This window comes from Crinia signifera, chromosome 11 (assembly GCF_055691185.1).
Source record: "Crinia signifera chromosome 11, ASM5569118v1, whole genome shotgun sequence".
Classification (NCBI taxonomy): domain Eukaryota; kingdom Metazoa; phylum Chordata; class Amphibia; order Anura; family Myobatrachidae; genus Crinia; species Crinia signifera.
In genome coordinates, this window is record NC_139227.1 from 54,499,236 (window position 1) to 54,521,185 (window position 21,950).

General features: G+C 46.3%; 1 protein-coding gene across 3 annotated transcripts in view; it reads left to right on the forward strand.

The window, feature by feature from the left end:
• The window catches only part of CALB2 (calbindin 2), a 234,397-nt gene that overhangs the window by 109,326 nt on the left and 103,121 nt on the right, over window positions 1-21,950 (forward strand). For all 3 annotated transcript variants that reach the window (XM_083164866.1, XM_083164867.1, XM_083164865.1), the window contains one exon: window positions 5,999-6,079. In XM_083164866.1, the coding sequence (XP_083020992.1) occupies window positions 5,999-6,079 (81 nt within the window). The remainder of the gene's footprint in view (window positions 1-5,998; window positions 6,080-21,950) is intronic.

Genomic DNA, 21,950 nt, shown 5'->3' on the forward strand with positions numbered 1-21,950 from the left:
ACAGAGATGTATGGATGTGAGTGTAGGTGTGAGTGTAATACAGAGATGTATGGATGTGAGTGTGACACAGAGATGTATGGATGTGAGTGTTGGTGTGAGTGTAATACAGAGATGTATGGATGTGAGTGTTGGTGTGAGTGCGACACAGAGATGTTTGAATGTGAGTGTTGGTGTGAGTGTGCTATAGAGATGTATGGATGTGAGTGTAGGTGTGAGTGTAATTCAGAGATGTATGGATGTGAGTGTTGGTTTGAGTGTAATACAGAGATGTATGGATGTGAGTGTAGGTGTGAGTGTAATACAGAGATGTATGGATGTGAGTGTAATACAGACTTGTATACATGCGAGTGTAATACAGAGATGTATGGATGTGAGTGTAGGTGTGAGTGTAATACAGAGATGTATGGATGTGAGTGTTGGTGAGAGTGCGACACAGAGCTGTATGGATGTGAGTGTGAAACAGAGATGTATGGATGTGAGTGTATGTCAGCAGCACGAGCGCCCGGGGCTGGTGCTGGAGGGCTGCACACAGCACTTCCCCCCGGCGTCTCCGAGCGCCAGTGCGTCACTTCCGCCCGGCGGAGTGACGCGTCTGTCCGTCAGTCAGACGGGGGGAGAAGTCCTCGGCGTTCCCCTGCAGCCGCTCAGCGGTTGCCAGGCAACAGAGGACGCCAAGGGACGCGCGCTCTGCTACCTGATGGTAGTTAGGAGTCGGGGGGCCGGTCCTTTACGGCGCCTGTTCATTTTCTGCACCATCCCTTTTAAGGGATGGCTGCGAGCAAGATGGCGCCGGTTATAGCAGTTCTTCAGCTATCCTGGTCGGTTCCAGCTCCCAGATTCTGTTCCACTGAGTCTCTGGTCAGCTACCCTGCTCCCCTAGTCCAGTCTGCCCAGCTCCCCCTTCTGGGGTCACGTGAGTGCTCCTTTGGAGCTTGGTTCTGTTTCTTATTTTTCATTGTTGGCAAGTTGCCTTATCTTTTGTGTTATTATATTCTTGGCTGTCCAGCCATTCCTTGTTTAGGGTTAGGTCCCTGCAGTATCTATTAGCCCTGCTGGCTTCCGTCAGCAGTGGGGCTGATTCAGGACTGCTCTTGCGTTTCCTCTTCCTCCGCTAGAGCCCTGTCAGGCAGGTTTATCTCTGTTCAGTGCTTCAGTCGTTCTGGGGATTTGTATGTTTGTGTTTTTTCCTGCATTTTGGAGATTCCCCCTATCACTCCTCCTGTGTTTGCGACTGGGTCGCATTCCCGTCCTTGGCCTGGTGCCGGTAGACAGGGTGTCATCTCCAGTTAGGCCCAGTAGTCAGATTACCTCTTGAGCATACCTCTGACGATCGCTAGCCCCTTGTCCCATCCTAAGACCTGGCTGCATCGGGGTTGGAGCGGGCCAAACTCGCTCCTTCGGACGCGGCGGCCACAGGTGAACACTAGCACTCGCAGGGGCTTGACATCTGCCAGAGGTACTCAACAGAGTGAATGTAGGGTTTTGCTCTGGCCGTCCTAACCGGCGGTCATGGCTCCGGGCTCACGTCTGACTCCTCGTTCCCAGTCTACGGTCATAACAGTGTAGGTGTGAGTATAATACAGAGATGTATTGATGTGAGTGTGATACAGTTGTATGGATGTGAGTGTAATACAGAGATGCATGGATGTGAGTGTAGGTGTGAGTGTGATACAGAGATGTATTAATCTGAATGTATTGTATGTGTGAGTGTAATATAGAGATGTATGGATGTGAGTGTAATACAGAGATGCATGGATGTGAGTGTGTCACCAATGGAATAACAAACACTTGCTGCAACAAAAAAGCTTCTGTATTTTTATATGTTTCCCTTGAGGCATTTTTTACATTAAATCATATTGTATTTTAAAAATTGTGTAATTTCTGGTAGCGCACTCTGAACCTTTATCCTGATACAGAGATGTATGAATCTGAATGTATTGTATGTGTATGTGTATGGATGTGAGTGTTGGTGAGAGTGCGACACAGAGCTGTATGGATGTGAGTGTGAAACAGAAATGTATGGATGTGAGTGTAGGTGTGAGTGTAATACAGAGATGTATGGATGTGAGTGTAATACAGACTTGTATACATGCGAGTGTAATACAGAGATGTATGGATGTGAGTGTAGGTGTGAGTGTAATACAGAGATGTATGGATGTGAGTGTGACACAGATGTGTTGGTGTGAGTGTAATACAGAGCTGTATGGATGTGAGTGTTGGTGAGAGTGCGACACAGAGCTGTATGGATGTGACTGTGAAACACAGATGTATGGATATGAGTGTAGGTGTGAGTGTAATACAGAGATGTATGGATGTGAGTGTGATACAGATGTATGGATGTGAGTGTTGGTGTGAGTGTAATACAGTAATGTATGGATGTGAGTGTTGGTGTGCGTGTAATACAGTGATGTATGGATGTGAGTGTTGGTGTGAGTGTGACACAGAGATGTATGGATGTGAGTGTTGGTGTGAGTGTGATACAGAGATGTATGGATGTGAGTGTAGGTGTGAGTAATACAGAGATGTGTGAGTGTGAAACAGATGTATGCATGTGAGTGTAGGTGTGAGTGTAATACAGAGATGTATGGATGTGAGTGTATTGTAGGTGTGAGTGTGATACAGATGTATGGGTGTGAGTGTAAGTGTAATACAGAGATGTATGGATGTGAGTGTAATACAGAAATGTATACATGTATGTGAGTGTAGGTGTGAGTGTAATACAGAGATGTATGGATGTGAGTGTGACACAGATGTATGGATGTGAGTGTTGGTGTGAGTGTAATACAGAGCTGTATGGATGTGAGTGTTGGTGTGAGTAACACAGAGATGTATGCATGTGAGTGTGAAACAGAGATGTATGGATGTGAGTGTAGGTGTGAGTGTAATACAGAGATGTATGGATGTGAGTGTGACACAGAGATGTATGGATGTGAGTGTTGGTGTGAGTGTAATACAGAGATGTATGGATGTGAGTGTTGGTGTGAGTGCGACACAGAGATGTTTGAATGTGAGTGTTGGTGTGAGTGTGCTATAGAGATGTATGGATGTGAGTGTAGGTGTGAGTGTAATTCAGAGATGTATGGATGTGAGTGTTGGTTTGAGTGTAATACAGAGATGTATGGATGTGAGTGTAGGTGTGAGTGTAATACAGAGATGTATGGATGTGAGTGTAATACAGACTTGTATACATGCGAGTGTAATACAGAGATGTATGGATGTGAGTGTAATACAGAGATGTATGGATGTGAGTGTTGGTGAGAGTGCGACACAGAGCTGTATGGATGTGAGTGTGAAACAGAGATGTATGGATGTGAGTGTATGTCAGCAGCACGAGCGCCCGGGGCTGGTGCTGGAGGGCTGCACACAGCACTTCCCCCCGGCGTCTCCGAGCGCCAGTGCGTCACTTCCGCCCGGCGGAGTGACGCGTCTGTCCGTCAGTCAGACGGGGGGAGAAGTCCTCGGCGTTCCCCTGCAGCCGCTCAGCGGTTGCCAGGCAACAGAGGACGCCAAGGGACGCGCGCTCTGCTACCTGATGGTAGTTAGGAGTCGGGGGGCCGGTCCTTTACGGCGCCTGTTCATTTTCTGCACCATCCCTTTTAAGGGATGGCTGCGAGCAAGATGGCGCCGGTTATAGCAGTTCTTCAGCTATCCTGGTCGGTTCCAGCTCCCAGATTCTGTTCCACTGAGTCTCTGGTCAGCTACCCTGCTCCCCTAGTCCAGTCTGCCCAGCTCCCCCTTCTGGGGTCACGTGAGTGCTCCTTTGGAGCTTGGTTCTGTTTCTTATTTTTCATTGTTGGCAAGTTGCCTTATCTTTTGTGTTATTATATTCTTGGCTGTCCAGCCATTCCTTGTTTAGGGTTAGGTCCCTGCAGTATCTATTAGCCCTGCTGGCTTCCGTCAGCAGTGGGGCTGATTCAGGACTGCTCTTGCGTTTCCTCTTCCTCCGCTAGAGCCCTGTCAGGCAGGTTTATCTCTGTTCAGTGCTTCAGTCGTTCTGGGGATTTGTATGTTTGTGTTTTTTCCTGCATTTTGGAGATTCCCCCTATCACTCCTCCTGTGTTTGCAACTGGGTCGCATTCCCGTCCTTGGCCTGGTGCCGGTAGACAGGGTGTCATCTCCAGTTAGGCCCAGTAGTCAGATTACCTCTTGAGCATACCTCTGACGATCGCTAGCCCCTTGTCCCATCCTAAGACCTGGCTGCATCGGGGTTGGAGCGGGCCAAACTCGCTCCTTCGGACGCGGCGGCCACAGGTGAACACTAGCACTCGCAGGGGCTTGACATCTGCCAGAGGTACTCAACAGAGTGAATGTAGGGTTTTGCTCTGGCCGTCCTAACCGGCGGTCATGGCTCCGGGCTCACGCCTGACTCCTCGTTCCCAGTCTACGGTCATAACAGTGTAGGTGTGAGTATAATACAGAGATGTATTGATGTGAGTGTGATACAGTTGTATGGATGTGAGTGTTGGTGTGAGTGCAATACAGTGATGTATGGATGTGAGTGTTGGTGTGAGTGCAACACAGAGATGTATGGATGTGAGTGTTGGTGTGAGTGTGATACAGAGATGTATGGATGTGAGTGTAGGTGTGAGTGTAATACAGAGATGTATGGATGTGAGTGTAGGTGTGAGTGTGATACAGAGATGTATGGATCTGAATGTATTGTAGGTGTGAGTGTGATACAGATGTATGGGTGTGAGTGTAAGTGTAATACAGAGATGTATGGATGTTAGTGTAGGTGTGAGTGTAATACAGAGATGTATGGATGTGAGTCTGACACAGAGATATATGGATGTGAGTGTTGGTGTGAGTGTAATACAGAGATGTATGGATGTGAGTGTTGTTGTGTGTGCGACACAGAGATGTTTGAATGTGAGTGTTGGTGTGAGTGTGATACAGAGATGTATGGATGTGAGTGTAGGTGTGAGTGTAATTCAGAGATGTATGGATGTGAGTGTAGGTGTGAGTGTGCTACAGAGATGTATGGGTGTGAGTGTAAGTGTAATAAAGAGATGTATGGATGTGAGTGTAGGTGTGAGTTTGACACAGATGTATGGATGTGAGTGTAATACAGAAATGTTTGCATGTATGTGAGATTAGGTGTGAGTGCAATACAGAGATGTATGGATGAGAGTGTGGCACAGATATGTATGGATGTGAGTGTAATACAGAGATGTATGGATGTGAGTGTAATACAGAGATGTATGCATGTGAGTGTCGGTGTGAGTGTGACACAGATGTATGGATGTGAGTGTAGGTGTGAGTGGAATACAGAGATGTGTGCATGTAAGTGTAGGTATGAGTGTAATACAGAGATGTATGGATGTGAGTGTAGGTGTGAGTGGAATACAGAGGGGTGTGGATCGTATTGTTCAACAGTCATTAGATCGACACCGTTGGGTCGACAGGGTTCTAGGTCGACATGGGTGAAGGTCAACAGGTGTCTAGGTCAACAAGTGCGTTAGGTTGATATGGGTTTGGTCGACAGGTTGACATGGGTTTTTTCACTGTTTTTTTACCTGAATGTCGACATGGACACAGTTGGAAGTCAACCGCAGCCCCTCGCTTTGCTCGCAATGCTTCGGGCACGGTGCCTTGCTGCACTCGACACACTAGTTTATTCTCCCACCACACCCTAGTGGATGGTAGGGCATGAAATACCGCCTGTCGGCACATGTCGGCTCAAAAAACTGTGGAAAAACCCATGTTGACCTCGCGACCTAACCCATGTCGATCTAACGCATTTGTCGACCTAAAACCATGTCAACCTTGTCTCATGTCGACCTAGACACCTGTGGACATTCATCCATGTCGACATAGAACCCTGTCGACCTAATGACTGTCGACCTAAGTCGGGTTGACAATACCACCGCATCCCATACAGAGATGTATGCATGTTAGTGTAGGTATGAGTATAATACAGAACTGTATGCATGTTAGTGTAGGTGTGAGTGTGCCCAGGAACAGTGGAGTACTGTACATTTGTATTTTCTCTTCATAGTTGGCTCAGATTCTACCAACAGAGGAAAACTTCCTGCTCTGCTTCAGGCAGCATGCTGGGTCCAGCATCGAGTTCATGGAGGTGAGAAAACACTTACCTTGACTGAGTGCCACCACTACACATATACACTTACCTCTACTGAGTGACACAATACCACCACCACACATATACACTTACCTCTATTGAGTGACCCAGTACCACCACCACACATAAACACACTTACCTCTACTAAGTGACCCAGTACCACCACCACCACCACACATATACACTTACCTCTACTGAGTGACCCAGTAGCACCACCACACATATACACTAACCTCTGCTGAGTGCCATCACCACACATAAACACACTTACCTCGACTGAGTGACCCAGTAACACCACCACACATATACACACTTACCTCTACTGAGTGACCCAGTGGCACCACCACACATATACACACTTACCTCTACTGAGTGACCCAGTAACACCACCACTGCATATAATCTTACCTCTACTGAGTGACCCAGTGGCACCACCACACATATACACACCTACCTCTACTGAGTAACCCAGTGCCACCACCACACATATACACACTTACATCTGAGTGACCCAGTACCACTACCACACATATACACTTACCTCTACTGAATGACCAAGTACCACCACCACCACACATATACATACTTACCTCTACTGAGTGACCCAGTGCCACCACCACACATATACACACTTACCTCTACCGAGTGACCCAGTGCCACCACCACACATATACACACTTACCTCTCTTGAGTGACACAATACCACTACATTTACACACTTACCTCTCCTGAGTGACACTGTACGACCACCACACTGGTGATTACTCATGCTGGCTGGGAGGTGCTCCATATGTACACTTACCTCTACTGAGTGACAAAGTGTCAACACCACACATATAATCACTTACCTCTAGTAGTAGTTTGTTTATTTATAAGGCGCCCCAAAGTGTCCGCAGTGCCATACATAGCAAATAAAAAACAAATTACAAGGCAACGTACAGGGTGTGTTGATAAAATACAGCATAAATAGGGGTATAGCTATACTGAGTGACACAGTGCCACCACCATACAAATACACACTGGCCTCTACTGAGTGACACAGTGCGACCACCACACAAATATACACTTAACTCTTCTGACGCCCACACGCCCATCCCTCGAACAGATGTTTTGCATAAACATCCATTCGTATGCCTCGGGTAACCGCCCACATCTTTCGATGGTCGGCGACCATCGAAAGATGTGGTGCGTACACACATATAAAAGTTACTTTTAAGTCACTTACATATGCGTGCATGCTCGCACGGATATGGGCGGGCAGCTAACATCCGGTAATGTCAGCTGCCTGCCCTCAACACCAGCGTCACCGCCTCATTACCATGAGAACGCCCAGCAGTCTCATGGGAATGCCCATGGAATGCTGGGTGTTCCCATATGGTGATGGGGCAACCCGGCGCCCCCCGCACGCCTTCATGGGTGCGTGCACCCGGCGAACCGAAAGTTCGCCATGGGTGCACGCACCCTACGTCTGCACATGCGCAGAAACGCGCCTGCGCATTCACAGACACGCAACATCGGTCCTTCGTGCGAATGCACGGAGGATCGAACAAATGTGAATAACCCCCATACACACTTACCTCTACTGAGTGACACAGTGACACCACCACACATATACACACTTGCCTCTACTGAGTGACACAGTACCACCACCACCCATATACACACTTACCTCTACTGAGTGACACAGTGCCACCACCACACAAATACACACTTACCTCTACTGAGTGACACAGTACCACCACCACACATATACACTTAACTCTTCTGAATGACACAGTGCCACCACCACACATACAGATCGAGCCGTCCTTATCTAGCCCTTTAATAGGACTAAGTGAGCCAGAGCTGTTGGACTTAATCCTATGCTAATCCCCTACTGCATGGGGTGGCCAAACATGTCCTCAAGATCTACCACCGGTTCCTGTGTCTCAGGCCACCTGTGGATCTATAGTAGGAATGAATGCAGCAGTTTTGAGAATGTGTCAGCTAGTAATGACTACAGCTGTGCACCAGCTAGGTGACCTTGGAAATGTAACAGTTAAGCCCCGTACACACGGGGGAGATATATTGCTCAGTTTCTCCTTTTCGTCAGCGACCAGAGATGGTCGCTGATGAAAGGGAACCACTGCCGGCGGTGCCACAGAGGTAATCAGCGATTAGAATGGGGCTGAAAACGGGAGCACGCACTCGCTTGGGCACACTCCCATCACTGGCATTATGGTCGCCAGCGACCATTTTCCCAGCGATTATAGCTCATATCGCTGCCATGTGTACATGGCTTTAGTAATATCTGCACCTGTGGACCAGCTAAGGTGATCTGGGGAATGTGACAGTTAGTAAAGACTACACCTGTGCACCCGCTAGGTGATCTGGGGAATGTGACTAGGGAAGCCAATCCCGAGGCATTTTTTCAATCCCGGGATTCGGGATTGAAAAATGCTCAATCCCGGGATTCCCGGGATCCCGGGATTGGCTTCCCTAATTTGAAAAAAAAAAAATGCCCCGGCCACCCTGCACATTCACAGAACTTACATTTGCGGGTGCTGGGTGGGTGGGCGAGCGTGCAGATATTGCTGGGAGCCGGGTGGGCTGCAGGTATGTCCGCTGGGCAGCTTCAGCTGGGCGGGCGGGTGTACAGCTTCGTGTGGGCAGCTTCAGCTGGGCGGGTGGGCAGCTTCAGCTGGGCGGGTGGGCAGCTTCAGCTGGGCGGGTAGGTGGCTGGGCGGCTGGGTAGCTGTTCGGGTGGTCCCGTAGCTTGGCGGGTGGGCGGGCGTGTGCTGTGTGCTGATAAGCCGGGTTGCTGGGTGTGTGGGCGGCTCCGCTGTGTGGCCTGCACAGCGTGACAGCTGACCTCATCACGGGTGCTCAGACGCTGCCCGGCATTAGACTGCACATGTGCAGTCTAATCCCGAAATCCCGGGATTGGAATCTCCAATCCCGGGATTGAAATCCCGGCATTTTGGAGGCCAAATCCCGGGATTCCGCCGATCCCGATCCCGGGATTGGCCACCCTAAATGTGACAGTTAAGGTGGAGGAAAGTAACACTGACCTAGCCTAGTCCCGGAGATGTTGGAGGATAGTAACACTTACCTAGTCCCAGAGATGTCAGAGGAAAGTAACACTGACCTAGTCCTGGAGATGTCAGAGGATAGTAACACTAACCTAGTCCAGGAGTTGTTGGTGGAAAGTAACACTGACCTAGTCCCGGAGATGTAGGAGGAAAGTAACACTGACCTAGTCCTGGAGATGTGGAGGATAGTAACACTGACCTAGTCCTGGAGATGTAGAGGAAAATAACACTGACTTAGTCCCGGAGATGTTGGAGGATAGTGACACTGACCTAGTCCCGGAGATGTCGGAGGATAGTAACACTGACTTAGTCCCGTAGATGTCGGAGGAAAGTAACACTGACCTAGTCCCGGAGTTGTCGGATGAAAGTAACACTAACCTTGTCCCGTAGATGTCAGAGAAAAGTAATACGGCCTACACACATGCCAATATTAAGGCATTTTCTAAGCGATTTTGCTTAGTTTGGCAAAGTCGCTTAGAAAATGCCCTCACATCGGTGTATGTGTGGGGGCTATATCGACAGCAATGCGCGTCCCTGCGCATCTTTGTCGCTGGCTGAGATTGATGAACAGTGTCCATCAATCTTGGCATCGGCAGGGTTCTACCACCGGAGAACACTGGCGCTGTCTGCTCGCTTAGCACACAGAGCTGACAGCTTGCTCTGTGTGTGGGCTGTCAGCTCTGTGTGCTATGCGATAGCGGCGCAGCACAGCCCGACCTAGCATAGCCAGGTCGCCCTACACACATCGCTATGTGTGTAGGGCCCATAACACTGACCTAGTCCTGGAGTTGTCAGAAAGTAACACTGACCTAGCCTAGTCCCAAAGACGTCGGAGGATAGTAACACTGACCTAGTCCTGGAGATTTTTGAAGAAAGTAAAGGTGCCCATACACTAGTAAGATTTATCTTCAGATCTAGCTGGTTGGAACAAAAACATGGTTATGGATGAGTGACAGTTTGGCAGTTTTCCAGCATTTCCAAGCAAATGGTCAACTGTCATTTGCTTAATCCATAACCATGTTTTTGTTCCAACCGGCCAGAACTGAAGATAAATCTGCATGTGTATGGCCACCTAAACACTGACCTAGTCCCGGAGTTGTCGGATGAAAAGTTAAAGGTGGCCATACACACGCAGATGTATCTGCAGATCTGTCTGGTTGGAACAAAAACATGGTTATGGATGAGAGCAAATGACAGTTGACCATTTGCTTGGAAATCCTGGAAAACTGACAAACTGTCACTCATCCGTAACCATGTTTTTGTTCCAACCAGCCAGATCTGAAGATAAATCTTACTAGTGTATGGGCACTTTTAGTAATGACTGCACCTGTGCACCAGCTAGGTGATCTGGGGAATGTGTCCGTTAGTAATGACTACAGGTGTGTACCAGCTAGGTGATCTGGGGAATGTGACAGTTATATGGGAAGATGGGGGCCCTAGACTGCACACCCTGTAATGAGAGGTGCTACCTTGCTGAGATTGTTAGCTATATAGCGGTGTACACACGGGGGAGATATATTGCTAGCAATATATTGCTCAGTGTCTCCTGTTCAGTCGCTGATAAACAGGAGACTCTGCCGGGGGAAGAGGCAGGGAAACAGCACTATGGGCATACCCATACCTCCCAACATGACCCTCTCCAGGAGGGACACAATGCTCTGCTTCTGGACTTTCTTCTTAATTTAGGATTGCCATCACCTGTGGTGAAACACCTTTCTTATTAGTTTTTTTTTTAATAATCATGAATTTTTATTTGGTAGCAAATTGTATATAGTAACATACATTTTTTTGGATACACAGATTGCAAGAGTACAGTGGATGTTGACATTATGTTATACATAGTAATACAATTAATTATTCACTTTTACAGAATTTTTGGTAATCGAGTGATGCATCTGTGGTGAAATCTGCTTAAATTCTTGTATTCAAGTTTGGGGGGAGCAGATCTGCTGTGTTCCAATACTGTGTGTATACCAAATAAGTTTTTCATTTAACAATTGAACAGTAATAAACATTTTTAACTCGACACATTTGCATTGTCTTACTATATGGTATGATCCTTACTGTGTGAATTTTCATTAGTACATGTGAATACACACTTTACATAGCCTAGTTTTGTTTATCACACAGGTGTTTTCTGTGTCAGAAATAGTACGTAGGTAGAATTTGGGGAATGCAGTTTGAACTTGGTTAGGGGTTTCGGGTTTAAGGGGGGAGAGGAGAGGAAAGATTGTGGGAGGGGAATTGGGAGTTGGTTCTTAGAAGGTTGGAAGGGTTGTGGGGTAGGTGAGAGGAGGAAAATATAGAGGGATATAGAGAGAAGATGGGGAGAGAGGGTAAAGGAAAGAGAGGAGGTTGCGCTGGGTCTCCGGGGGTCACACAGGTCTTGCGTTGAAGAGCTTTCAGCTGGAGATTTTTCCGCTGTACCAGGATCTGACAGTGTTTTGTATCGTCTAGAACTGGACGTCCGGGTCAGTCAGGAATGTATGTTTTCAGGATATACATATGCGTAGTTGACGTGTTGTGTCTGGGGAGAGTGATTTGATGTAGTTATCCCATATATTGAGGAATTTTTTGTGGGTTTGTTGGTTGTTTGTGTGTGCCCCCAACCATGTCAATTTAAAAAACAAGAAAAGTTTATCCTCAAAGATTTGCATGGAGGGCGGTAAGGGTGATAGCCATAGTTGCAAAATAGATTTTCTAGCCACGCCAGCTATTATTGAGAGGAATCTTTTTTCTTCTGGGTTATTGTGTATGCATGATTTTGTAACCCCCAGGATCGCCCATTCTGGGGAAATGGTGAACTTTATTTTCATTGTGCGGTTGAGAAAGTCAGCGACTTTTGCCCAAAATTCTTGTATTTTAGGACAGTCCCAGAAGCAGTGTGTCAAATTTACACGAGGGTGTGTGTGCATTTAGGGCAGGAAGGTGAAGATGTAATACCTATTTGGGCGGCTCTCGATGGGGAAATGTAGCTTCAGTAGCATATTTTATATGTCATTTCTTTATAGGAAATATTTGGCATATTCTGTAGGGATTGTTGTAGTGATTCTAATATGTCTGGGTAGGTTAGATGCGGATAGATTTCAATCCATTTATGAATGCCTGTGGAGAAGTTACATGAAAAGATGGGGGACCTAATAGTGGAGTAGAAGAGGGATATAAGTTTGGGTGTTTGGTTGGGTAATAGGAAGCATGCATCTAATGGGTTGGAGCAATCCTTGTTCGTTAGGTCTCTTAGAACAGCTTGAGCGTAGTGCTGTGCTTGGTGTATTGCTAATGTGTGTGGACTGGTGAATGTATACTTGTTCGTAATCTGGGAAATGGAGAGGGGTTTGAGTGACTCAGTGTTTGTGATTTGTTTGATTGAGGATAACCACAAATTTGACCAAGTATTGAACGGGGGGCCCGATTTCCCCTCTTGGAACGCTGGGTTGCGCAGAAATGGGAGGTGTATGGATTTTTTAGAATTTAAGTTCCATGATTTGCGTATTTTATACCATATTGTTCTGGTGGACATCAAAATAGGGTTATCCCTAATCAAGGGGGGTATGTTTCTTTTGTCCATGTGTAAGAAGGCTACAAGGTGTAGATTTGGTATTAATTGTTGTTCCAGGGCCGAGTTTGCATAACTATTGGTGGAATTTAGCCAGTCTTTTATATATCTGCATATTGCCGCTTGGTTATAAAGTGCTAGGTGTGGGAAGTTTATGCCTCCCTCTTTCTTGCTTTTTTGGAGGATTTTTAGACTCATCTTGGGTTTTTTGCCCGACCATATGAACCTTCGGAAGGCGCTATTAATTTGAGATTCATCTTTATTGGATAGTATGATCGGGAGGATTTGGAGGGGGTAGAGTAGCTTTGGGAATGATATCATTTTTATGAGGTGAGCTCTCCCCAGGAAGGATAGTTGTAGGTCTTGCCAGTGGCGGAGTTCGGAGATAACTTTTTCTATTATTGTTGATATGTTTAGTTTATATAGCAAAGTTAGGTTTTTGGGGAGCCGGACTCCCAGGTATGGAATGCTAGTTGTGGCCCATGTTAGTTAGAGTGGACGCGCCCAAGCGGGACAGGTCTGGTTGGAGAGGGATAGGGCCGTAGATTTTTGTACATTTATAGAGAATCCCGAGATGGTGCCAAATTGTTCTATTTTTGAGATTACTGCTTGTAGGCTAGTTTCAGGGTTTCCAAAAAACAACAAGAGATCGTCTGCAAATGCCAGGATTTTAAGTGATTTGTTACCAATGTTTATGCCCTGGAAAGAGGACATATTGTCTAGTAGGCGCAGTAAGGGATCTAGGGAGAGATTAAACAGGAGGGGTGATAGGGGGCATCCCTGGCGGGTACCCCTATGTAAGGTGACTGGTTCTCCGATTAGATTGTTAACTATCAATTTCGTGGATGGGTTGGTGTAAAAGAGCCGAATGATGTTGACAAACCTCGTACCAAAGTGTCTGTGTTCGAGTACCCCATAAAGGTGTTCTCAAGTTATCTTGTCAAATGCCTTTTCTGCGTCAAGGCTTAGCAAGATGTAATGTTTTTGGTTGTTGGCTTTGGCAGATGCTATGGCTGTTATCGCTGATCTCACTCCCTGGAGTGATGATGTGTAAGTAAGGTTGGCATTATAGTTTGCAGTCGGGTTGCAGCCGAATGATGTTGACAAACCTCGTACCAAAGTGTCTGTGTTCGAGTACCCCATAAAGGTGTTCCCAAGTTATCTTGTCAAATGCCTTTTCTGCGTCAAGGCTTAGCAAGATGTAATGTTTTTGGTTGTTGGCTTTGGCAGATGCTATGGCTGTTATCGCTGATCTCACTCCCTGGAGTGATGATGTGTAAGTAAGGTTGGCATTATAGTTTGCAGTCGGGTTGCCATGATCTTTGCTAAAAGTTTGAAGTCCTGGTTTAGTAAGGTTATGGGCCGATAGGAGTCTACTTTTTCTGAGTCTTTGTTCGGTTTGGGGAGTAGAATGGTATGGGCTTCATTGAAGTCTGGGTAGTTTGGGTTTTCTTTCTGGAGAAGCTGGAATAACTCCAAAAGGTTGGGCAGTATTTCGGGTTTTAGGATTTTATAGTATTCTCCACTAAACCCATCGGGTCCCGGAGATTTGTTTAGTTTTAAATTTTTTATTGCTGAGCTTAGTTCCTCCGCTGATATGTCAGCTTCCAGGATTTTTATCTGTTCTTCCGATAGCCCTGGGAGTCCAGCCTCTTCATAAAGAAGGGATGCCGGGGAAGAAGGGGGGAGAGGCGGAGAGTATAGGTTTGAGAAGAATGTGTGTAACTGATTGGCAATATCTGTGTGTGAGGTGCTATACCCTGATTGAGTTTTTAGCCGTGTTACATATCTTTTTCTATGTTGTTGTTTAACCATATATGCCAATATTTTCCCAGATTTGCCCCCCAGTTGAAATATTTTTGTTTGTTATAGTCTACTTTCAGTTGGGCTTCGTGATTTAGATAAGATTCCATAAGGGTCTTGTGGCGGGAGTACTCTGTTTTATTTTCCTCCGTTGATCTGTCCACATAAGCTCGATATGCCGAATTTAGGTTTGTAGAGAGATTGAGGAGTCTGTTTCTCCTTTCCTCTTTCTTATTAGTTAACCTGTTCAAAAACAGGTGATGGCAATCATACATTAAGAGGAAAGTCCAGGACTTCCGGTGGGCGGCTAAGAGAAGTGGCCGCATTTTAGCTGAGCTCTCCGTGAAGTTTACCTGAAGCCTCGGTAAACTGCAAAACTACCGAGCGCCCAGCACCGACACACGCTTCCAGCAGCGCAGGAGATACAGGTGGACAAGAGGGAGACACCCCCGGCTCTCCACAGCACCTAATACCCCGGACCCAAGCGCTCGAAGAAGCGCGACGAGGAAAGCCGCCGCCATCTTGGGAGCGGCGCGGCATAGAAGACACAGCCGGCATCCTCATCTCTTGAACCGCAAAGCAGGAAAAGAGACTCCCTGAAGGCCCTCGCCACACAGAGTAAGCCCGGACAGACAAGCGGAGGCTACCGCTCTACTCCCCCAGCACGCCGCACAGCAACAGACGCGGACGCTACAGAAGAGAGCCGCCGCCATCTTGGGGACAGAACCGGAGACGGAGACGGAGATCTCCGCCATAAAAGAAAAACACCTCGAATCCAACCACAAGACACACTGCTGGGAATCAAGACACTGCAGTGCCAACACAATTAGCAGGTGAGAGGGGGCTGAGGAGGGAATCGTCTGAGAGGTGCCCTGGGCAGGCCCGGCACAAATCAGACGACACAGAACTACCTGCTTCTCACGAGGCCAGATATCAGCAGGCTACACACATCTATAACCTGACAAGGGCAGCAAATCCCCACGACCAAATAGACCCCCACTCCAACGGCCAGAGAAATGCCCTGCCAAGCCTGACCCCTCACTGTGACAGCGACAGATTCAAAAGTACAGTGGCCTGGGGAACAACCAAAACCTGCCTAATACCTCGCCCAGCCCAAACCTCCACTGTGACAACTCCGACTGAAAGGTCACAGAGGTCTGTGGAACGGCTACGTTACCACCAGCAACAAGGATACCAGACCTAGAGGGCACCTTGACAGATTTCCAGGTGGCAGCCGACATGGAAAAATATGTAGCAAAATCACAGAGAACCCAGAGAGGCTCAAATTCAAACTCAAGCAGACAGAGGGACAAACCACAGGCAGCAAGTTCTCCAGTGGCACACCAATCCCCTAGCCCACAAGACCCCTTAGCAGACATTGATGCCTCACAATCATACAACGCCTCATCTGTTCAGAAAGCAAAAGAAATTGCTGAAATTATCTCCCCGCTACTAGATGCCAAACTGGCCCCGCTTACAGAAGCCATCACATCAGCGGTGAACCAGCTAAAGCAACATGCAACCAGACTAGACGAGGCAGAAGAACGCATTTCTACATTAGAGGATGAATTGCAAGAAGCAAAAACTCTCCTTAATGACCAAGTATCCATGACGACGGCGCTACAAGATAGAGTGGAAGACATGGAGAACAGAAATAGACGTAATAACTTGCGCCTAATCGGAGTCCCTGAATCAGTGAAGCCCAGAGAACTACTACACCTAGTTACCACATGGCTACCTCAAGCTCTTCATGTCCCTATACAAGACACCCCCATCATCGTTGAAAGAGCCCATAGAATCGGCCCGGAAAGGAGTTCCTCACAACGCCAAAGACCAAGACCCGTCATATTCAAATTGCTAAATTACTTAGACAAGCAGAGACTCCTAGAAGCATACAGGAAGCAGAAAGAACTGCTCTATGAAGATTCCAGAATTCTACTCTTCCAGGACTTTTCACTCCAAGTCTCAGCACGCCGTAGAGAATTCACACCGATCTGCAAGGACCTATTCGACCGCGGCATGAAGTTCGCTTTAATGTACCCAGCGAAACTAAGAGTCATCTATAAGGATAAGCCAATTTACTTCGACGAAGTACAACCAGCAAAGAACTTCATACAGTCGCTGAATATGGCTGGATCACGCTCGCCAGAAGCAGATTCCGGCTGAGATCTTCGTATCTGGAGAAACCGTAAATATAATGTCTATACTTGCACCTGATTATGGGAGAGTTGAAGAGACGATTGCTAAGTTTGATGGTCTATGCTAGTTTTTATGTCCATATAGGGTTAATGTGGTTATCTTTTACACTACTAAGGCTCAGAGATGACATTGAATCACCTAGGAAAACTATGTTCAATAATTCTTATCTGTTTAGAATGTTTAGTAATAAGAGGAGCCAAGTTAGGCCCTCATCTTGGGTTCAGTTAAATAGAAAATTAATGGTATTACAGGTTCTATTAAGGTTCACAACACGATACATACATACAAGCTTAAAAAAGTTATCAACACAGTACGGGGTACAGAATAACATAAAGCATAAGACAAAATGTTTCTCTCCTGAAGGCTGGGACAGGGGAGGGACCTATAATGATGCAAATGATCATACCTTTAAGGAAAAACATAGAAAAGGTATAGGATAAATATGGCAAACAATAGAGATGTAAATGATACAAACAGGACGAAATCAACTATTAAGTTCTTATCATGGAATGTTGAAGGGTTAAATACGCCATTAAAGAGGAAAAAAATAATGGGCCATTTGAAAACATATAAACCAGACGTAGTATTCCTCCAGGAATCCCATTGGAAGGCTGGAGATCCAAATGTATTAAGGGGAAACTGGTTAAAAGAGTTCAAACACGCCTCATACACCACAAAAACCAGAGGGGTATTAATCTTATTCAGCAAGTATATAAACTATGAGATCACACAAGAGTGGGCAGACCCAGATGGCAGATTTTTGTTTCTGAAAGTAACCATTGAGGGTGAACACTACACATTAGCGTGTATATATGCACCTAACACCCAAAATGCTGAATACTTCTCCGACATATTCTCATACCTACAAGATTGGGCGGAGGGTACAATGATCATTGGAGGGGACTTCAATGTGGCAATGGACCCAACACTAGATGCCACAAGGGGAGAGAGGGGAAGTGGCCACAGAAGAGGACCCCCGCTTAGCCTATCAATGCTCACTGACACTTTCCAATTAATAGACCCATGGCGATTTTTATATCCGACCTCAAAAGAGTTCTCGTTCTATTCCCATCCCCACAACACCTCTTCAAGGCTAGACTACTGGCTCATTCCCAAAGCACTGCTCCATAGAGTCACTTCATCCAAAATAGGAGACATCCTTATTTCGGACCATGCCCCTGTGTGGTTCACAGTGCAGCTAGCGGATCCTAAACTCACTTCTTTTAACTGGAAATTCCCAGATTATATGACAAATTCAGCAGATTTCAAAAGGCACCTGAACCAATCCATAATTAATTATTTCACGGACAACAAAGAACATGATCAAAACATTAATCTTTTATGGCAGGCATCAAAACCGGTAATGAGAGGACATGTTATTTCATACATAAGCCACCAAAAGAAAAAACTTAGAACAAAACTTATACAAGCCAGTGAAAAGGTTAAAAATGCTTATTCCACTTTAATAAATATCCCAAATGACCAGAACAGAAACTTATTTAAGGAAGCCCAGACACTATATGACATGTTATGTGCTGAGAAAGCCCAAATGGACATAAACTTCCAGAAAAATAAATATTTCAGATGGGGAAACAAGCCAGGCAGACTACTGGCGACAATGACTAAGGCAGCTAAAGATGTTAAACACATCACAACATTAAAAACACATAATGGAAAAATTACTACAAGCCCCATAGAGATAGAGAAGCTCTTTTTAAAATACTTCAAAACTTTATACGAGAAACCCTACGAAGATGCAAATGACGGGGAGTTGCTACTGACTCAGGCCAAACTTAAAAAGATACTACCCACAGACAGGGAACAATTGACAGCTCCTATCACGGAACTGGAAATTTCCACAATAATCTCATCCCTGCCACTAGGGAAAAGCCCAGGCCCAGACGGACTATCAGCGGCATACTATAAAATGCTCTCCCCCATACTTCTACCGCATTTACATAACTTGTACAATTCCATCCTTAAAGGAAACACGGCACCAGACCGCTTCAATGACGCCAGAATTATTTTAATCCCCAAACCAAACAAAGACCCAACAGAAGTTTCCTCATACAGGCCCATTTCTTTATTGAATCAAGACCTCAAAATATTCTCAAAGATAATGGCACAAAGGCTACAATTAATTCTCCCAGATATCCTCCATCCTGCGCAAACGGGTTTCGTCAGAAATCGACACTCGGTGAACAACATTAGAACACTCATTGCAGCCCTAACGCATACCAAATTGACAAGGGAACTAGATAACCTAATACTAAGTTGTGATGCGGATAAGGCATTTGACCGAATCTCATGGTCTCATTTAACCCGGGTATTCACACATCAGGACTTCGGCCCAGAATTTATTCACATTTTTAACGCATTATACAAAAACCCTAAAGCATATCTCACCATAAATTCCCTGAACTCCACACAATTCACATTATTCAGAGGGACACGACAAGGGTGCCCACTGTCGCCCCTCCTTTTTAACTTGGCATTAGATCCCATTCTGCGTTATTTTGACTCCCTACCCGATTGGACGGGTATCAAGATAGGCGCAGACACAATTCAATTTTCAGCCTTTGCGGATGACCTATTATTATATTTCTCCAACCCCAAACGAATCATCCCCATACTAATAACAGTATTCAACAGACTGGAAACTGTGACAGGTTTTAAATTAAACTATACTAGGTACTCTTTACCTAGAACGGCGCCCACGATTGAAATCGTGGTCATCGCGGGTAAAAATCGCGGTGATCGCGGTAATCGCGGGCATCGCGGGTAAAATTGGATGGTCGCGATGCCCGCGATTACCGCGATCACCGCGATTTTCCCATAGGGAACAATGTTAAAAAAGGCTGATTGACCGCGATTTCACTGTTAAATGGCTCAATTGACCCGATTTGGCCATATTAACCCTGAATTAGGCCCAATTAACCCTTAAATGTCCCCAACAATTTTTAACGCCACCCCACGATCCACGCGAACCCGAAGCGTGGCGAGCGCAGCGAGCCCGCGAGGGGCGGCGGTACGCGTCCTACGACCTTTTCATGCCCTACTATCCACGTCGGCGTGGTGTGGGAATATAATAGTGTGGCGAGCGCAGCGAGCCACCGAGCCCGAAGCGTGGCGAGCGCAGCGAGCCCCGCGAGGGGACGCGGATACCTTCACAGGTAGACGCGTCCCCTCGCGGGCTTCACAGGTGTCCGGGTCGCCACGGACACCTGTGAAGCCCGCGAGGGGACGCGTATAACTGTGAAGGTATCCGCGTCCCCTCGCGGGGCTCGCTGCGCTCGCCACGCTTCGGGCTCGGTGGCTCGCTGCGCTCGCCACACTATTATATTCCCACACCACGCCGACGTGGATAGTAGGGCATGAAAAGGTCGTAGGACGCGTACCGCCGCCCCTCGCGGGCTCGCTGCGCTCGCCACGCTTCGGGTTCGCGTGGATCGTGGGGTGGCGTTAAAAATTTTTGGGGACATTTAAGGGTTAATGGGCTCTGTGGCCCATTTAACATTGATTCCTATGGCAAAATCGGGTTGATTGAGCCATTTAACACTAAAATCGGGTCCATCGCGACTTTTAACATTGTTCCCTATGGGAAATCGTGAGATCGCGTCGCGGGCATCGCGGGTACGTTTATGGCCGGCCGCGACGCGACCGACGCGATTTTTCAGGTTTAACATGGTTTTCAATGGGAAAATCGCGGGCATCGCGTCGGTCGCGTCGCGGGCAGGCATAAATGTACCCGCGATGCCCGCGACGGGCGCCGTTCTAGGTAAAGAGTACCCTATACTAAAACGATAGCATTAGCCCTAGGACCGAGATCTAAACTGGGATGGGGAAACACATTCCCATTCACATGGTCGGAAAACACAATACAATACCTAGGTATAAATATACATCCTGACATCGAAAAACTATATGAACTTAACTACACTAAACTGTTCACCAAATCCTACCAAGATTTTCAAAAATGGAAGAATCTACCCCTCTCCTACATAGGAAGGAGTCACCTGTATAAGATGATAACCTTCCCAAGACTGCTATACTTGATACAAACGCTGCCCATATTGCCTAGGAAACAAGACCTAAAATTATTTAACAAAGCTCTATCTGCTTTTATATGGGGGGGGGGGGGGAAAGCAAGAATCTCATTATTCAAACTCCAACAACCTAAAGATCTAGGGGGAGTGAATCTACCATGCCTAAAAAGTTACGCGCTGGCAGCCAACTATAAAATAGCAATTGACTGGATTAAAGGCAACAACGTATACACCAATAGATCTCGAGAACAAACCTTTAGCCCACATAAAGATCTAGTAATGTTACTGCATACACACCCCAACTCACTAGAAAAGGACTTAAGAGAAAACATCCTCATAAATACAACATGCACAGCATGGAGATCAATACGAATCAATAAGAAACTAAAAGCATATAAATCCTTATTCATGCCGCTGAGTGGCAATCCCAACTTCAGCCCCTTTAGCACACACCCATGCTTCCCTGAATGGAACAAAAAAGGACTGCGCTATATTTACCAGTTCATGGACCTGACTCAGTGGCAACCCTTAACTAGAGATCAAATACAAGAAAAATACCCGAACATCATATTTCCGCTCTTCCAATATTTGCAGGTCGCTAGTTATATCACAAAACTTTTACGAGAATTAACGAACCATGACAAAAGTAATGACCTAGATTCAGCGGTTAGGCATACCCCGGCAATACTGACCACATCACAAATTTATTCTAAATCTCGAAAACTACTAGACATCACTTCCCCACCAATAGGCCTCTTAAAATGGCAAGCAGACTTTCCTAACATCACAATGGAAAAAATCCTCTCATCATACGTAGAAATGAATAAACTCTTAGTGGCCAGCACATTCATGGAAATGAACCAAAAAATTCTCCATAGATCGTACTACACGCCCAAACTAAGGTTTCTGACTGGAGAGTCTCAGACATCCAACTGCTTTAAATGTCAAGAACCAAATGCAGATATGATGCACTGTTTATGGGAGTGCTCAATTGTTAGAGACTTCTGGGAGGAAACACAGTCCTATATAAACTCACAATTGAACATACAATTCAAGATAACCAAAGAATGGGCCTTTTGGAATGTATACACCAGACAGGATAAAACGACACTAACCAAAGGTACAAGACACCTTTTACTTAAAATAGCAGCAGCAGGAAAAAAAAACATTCTTTCACAATGGGTAGAAACTAC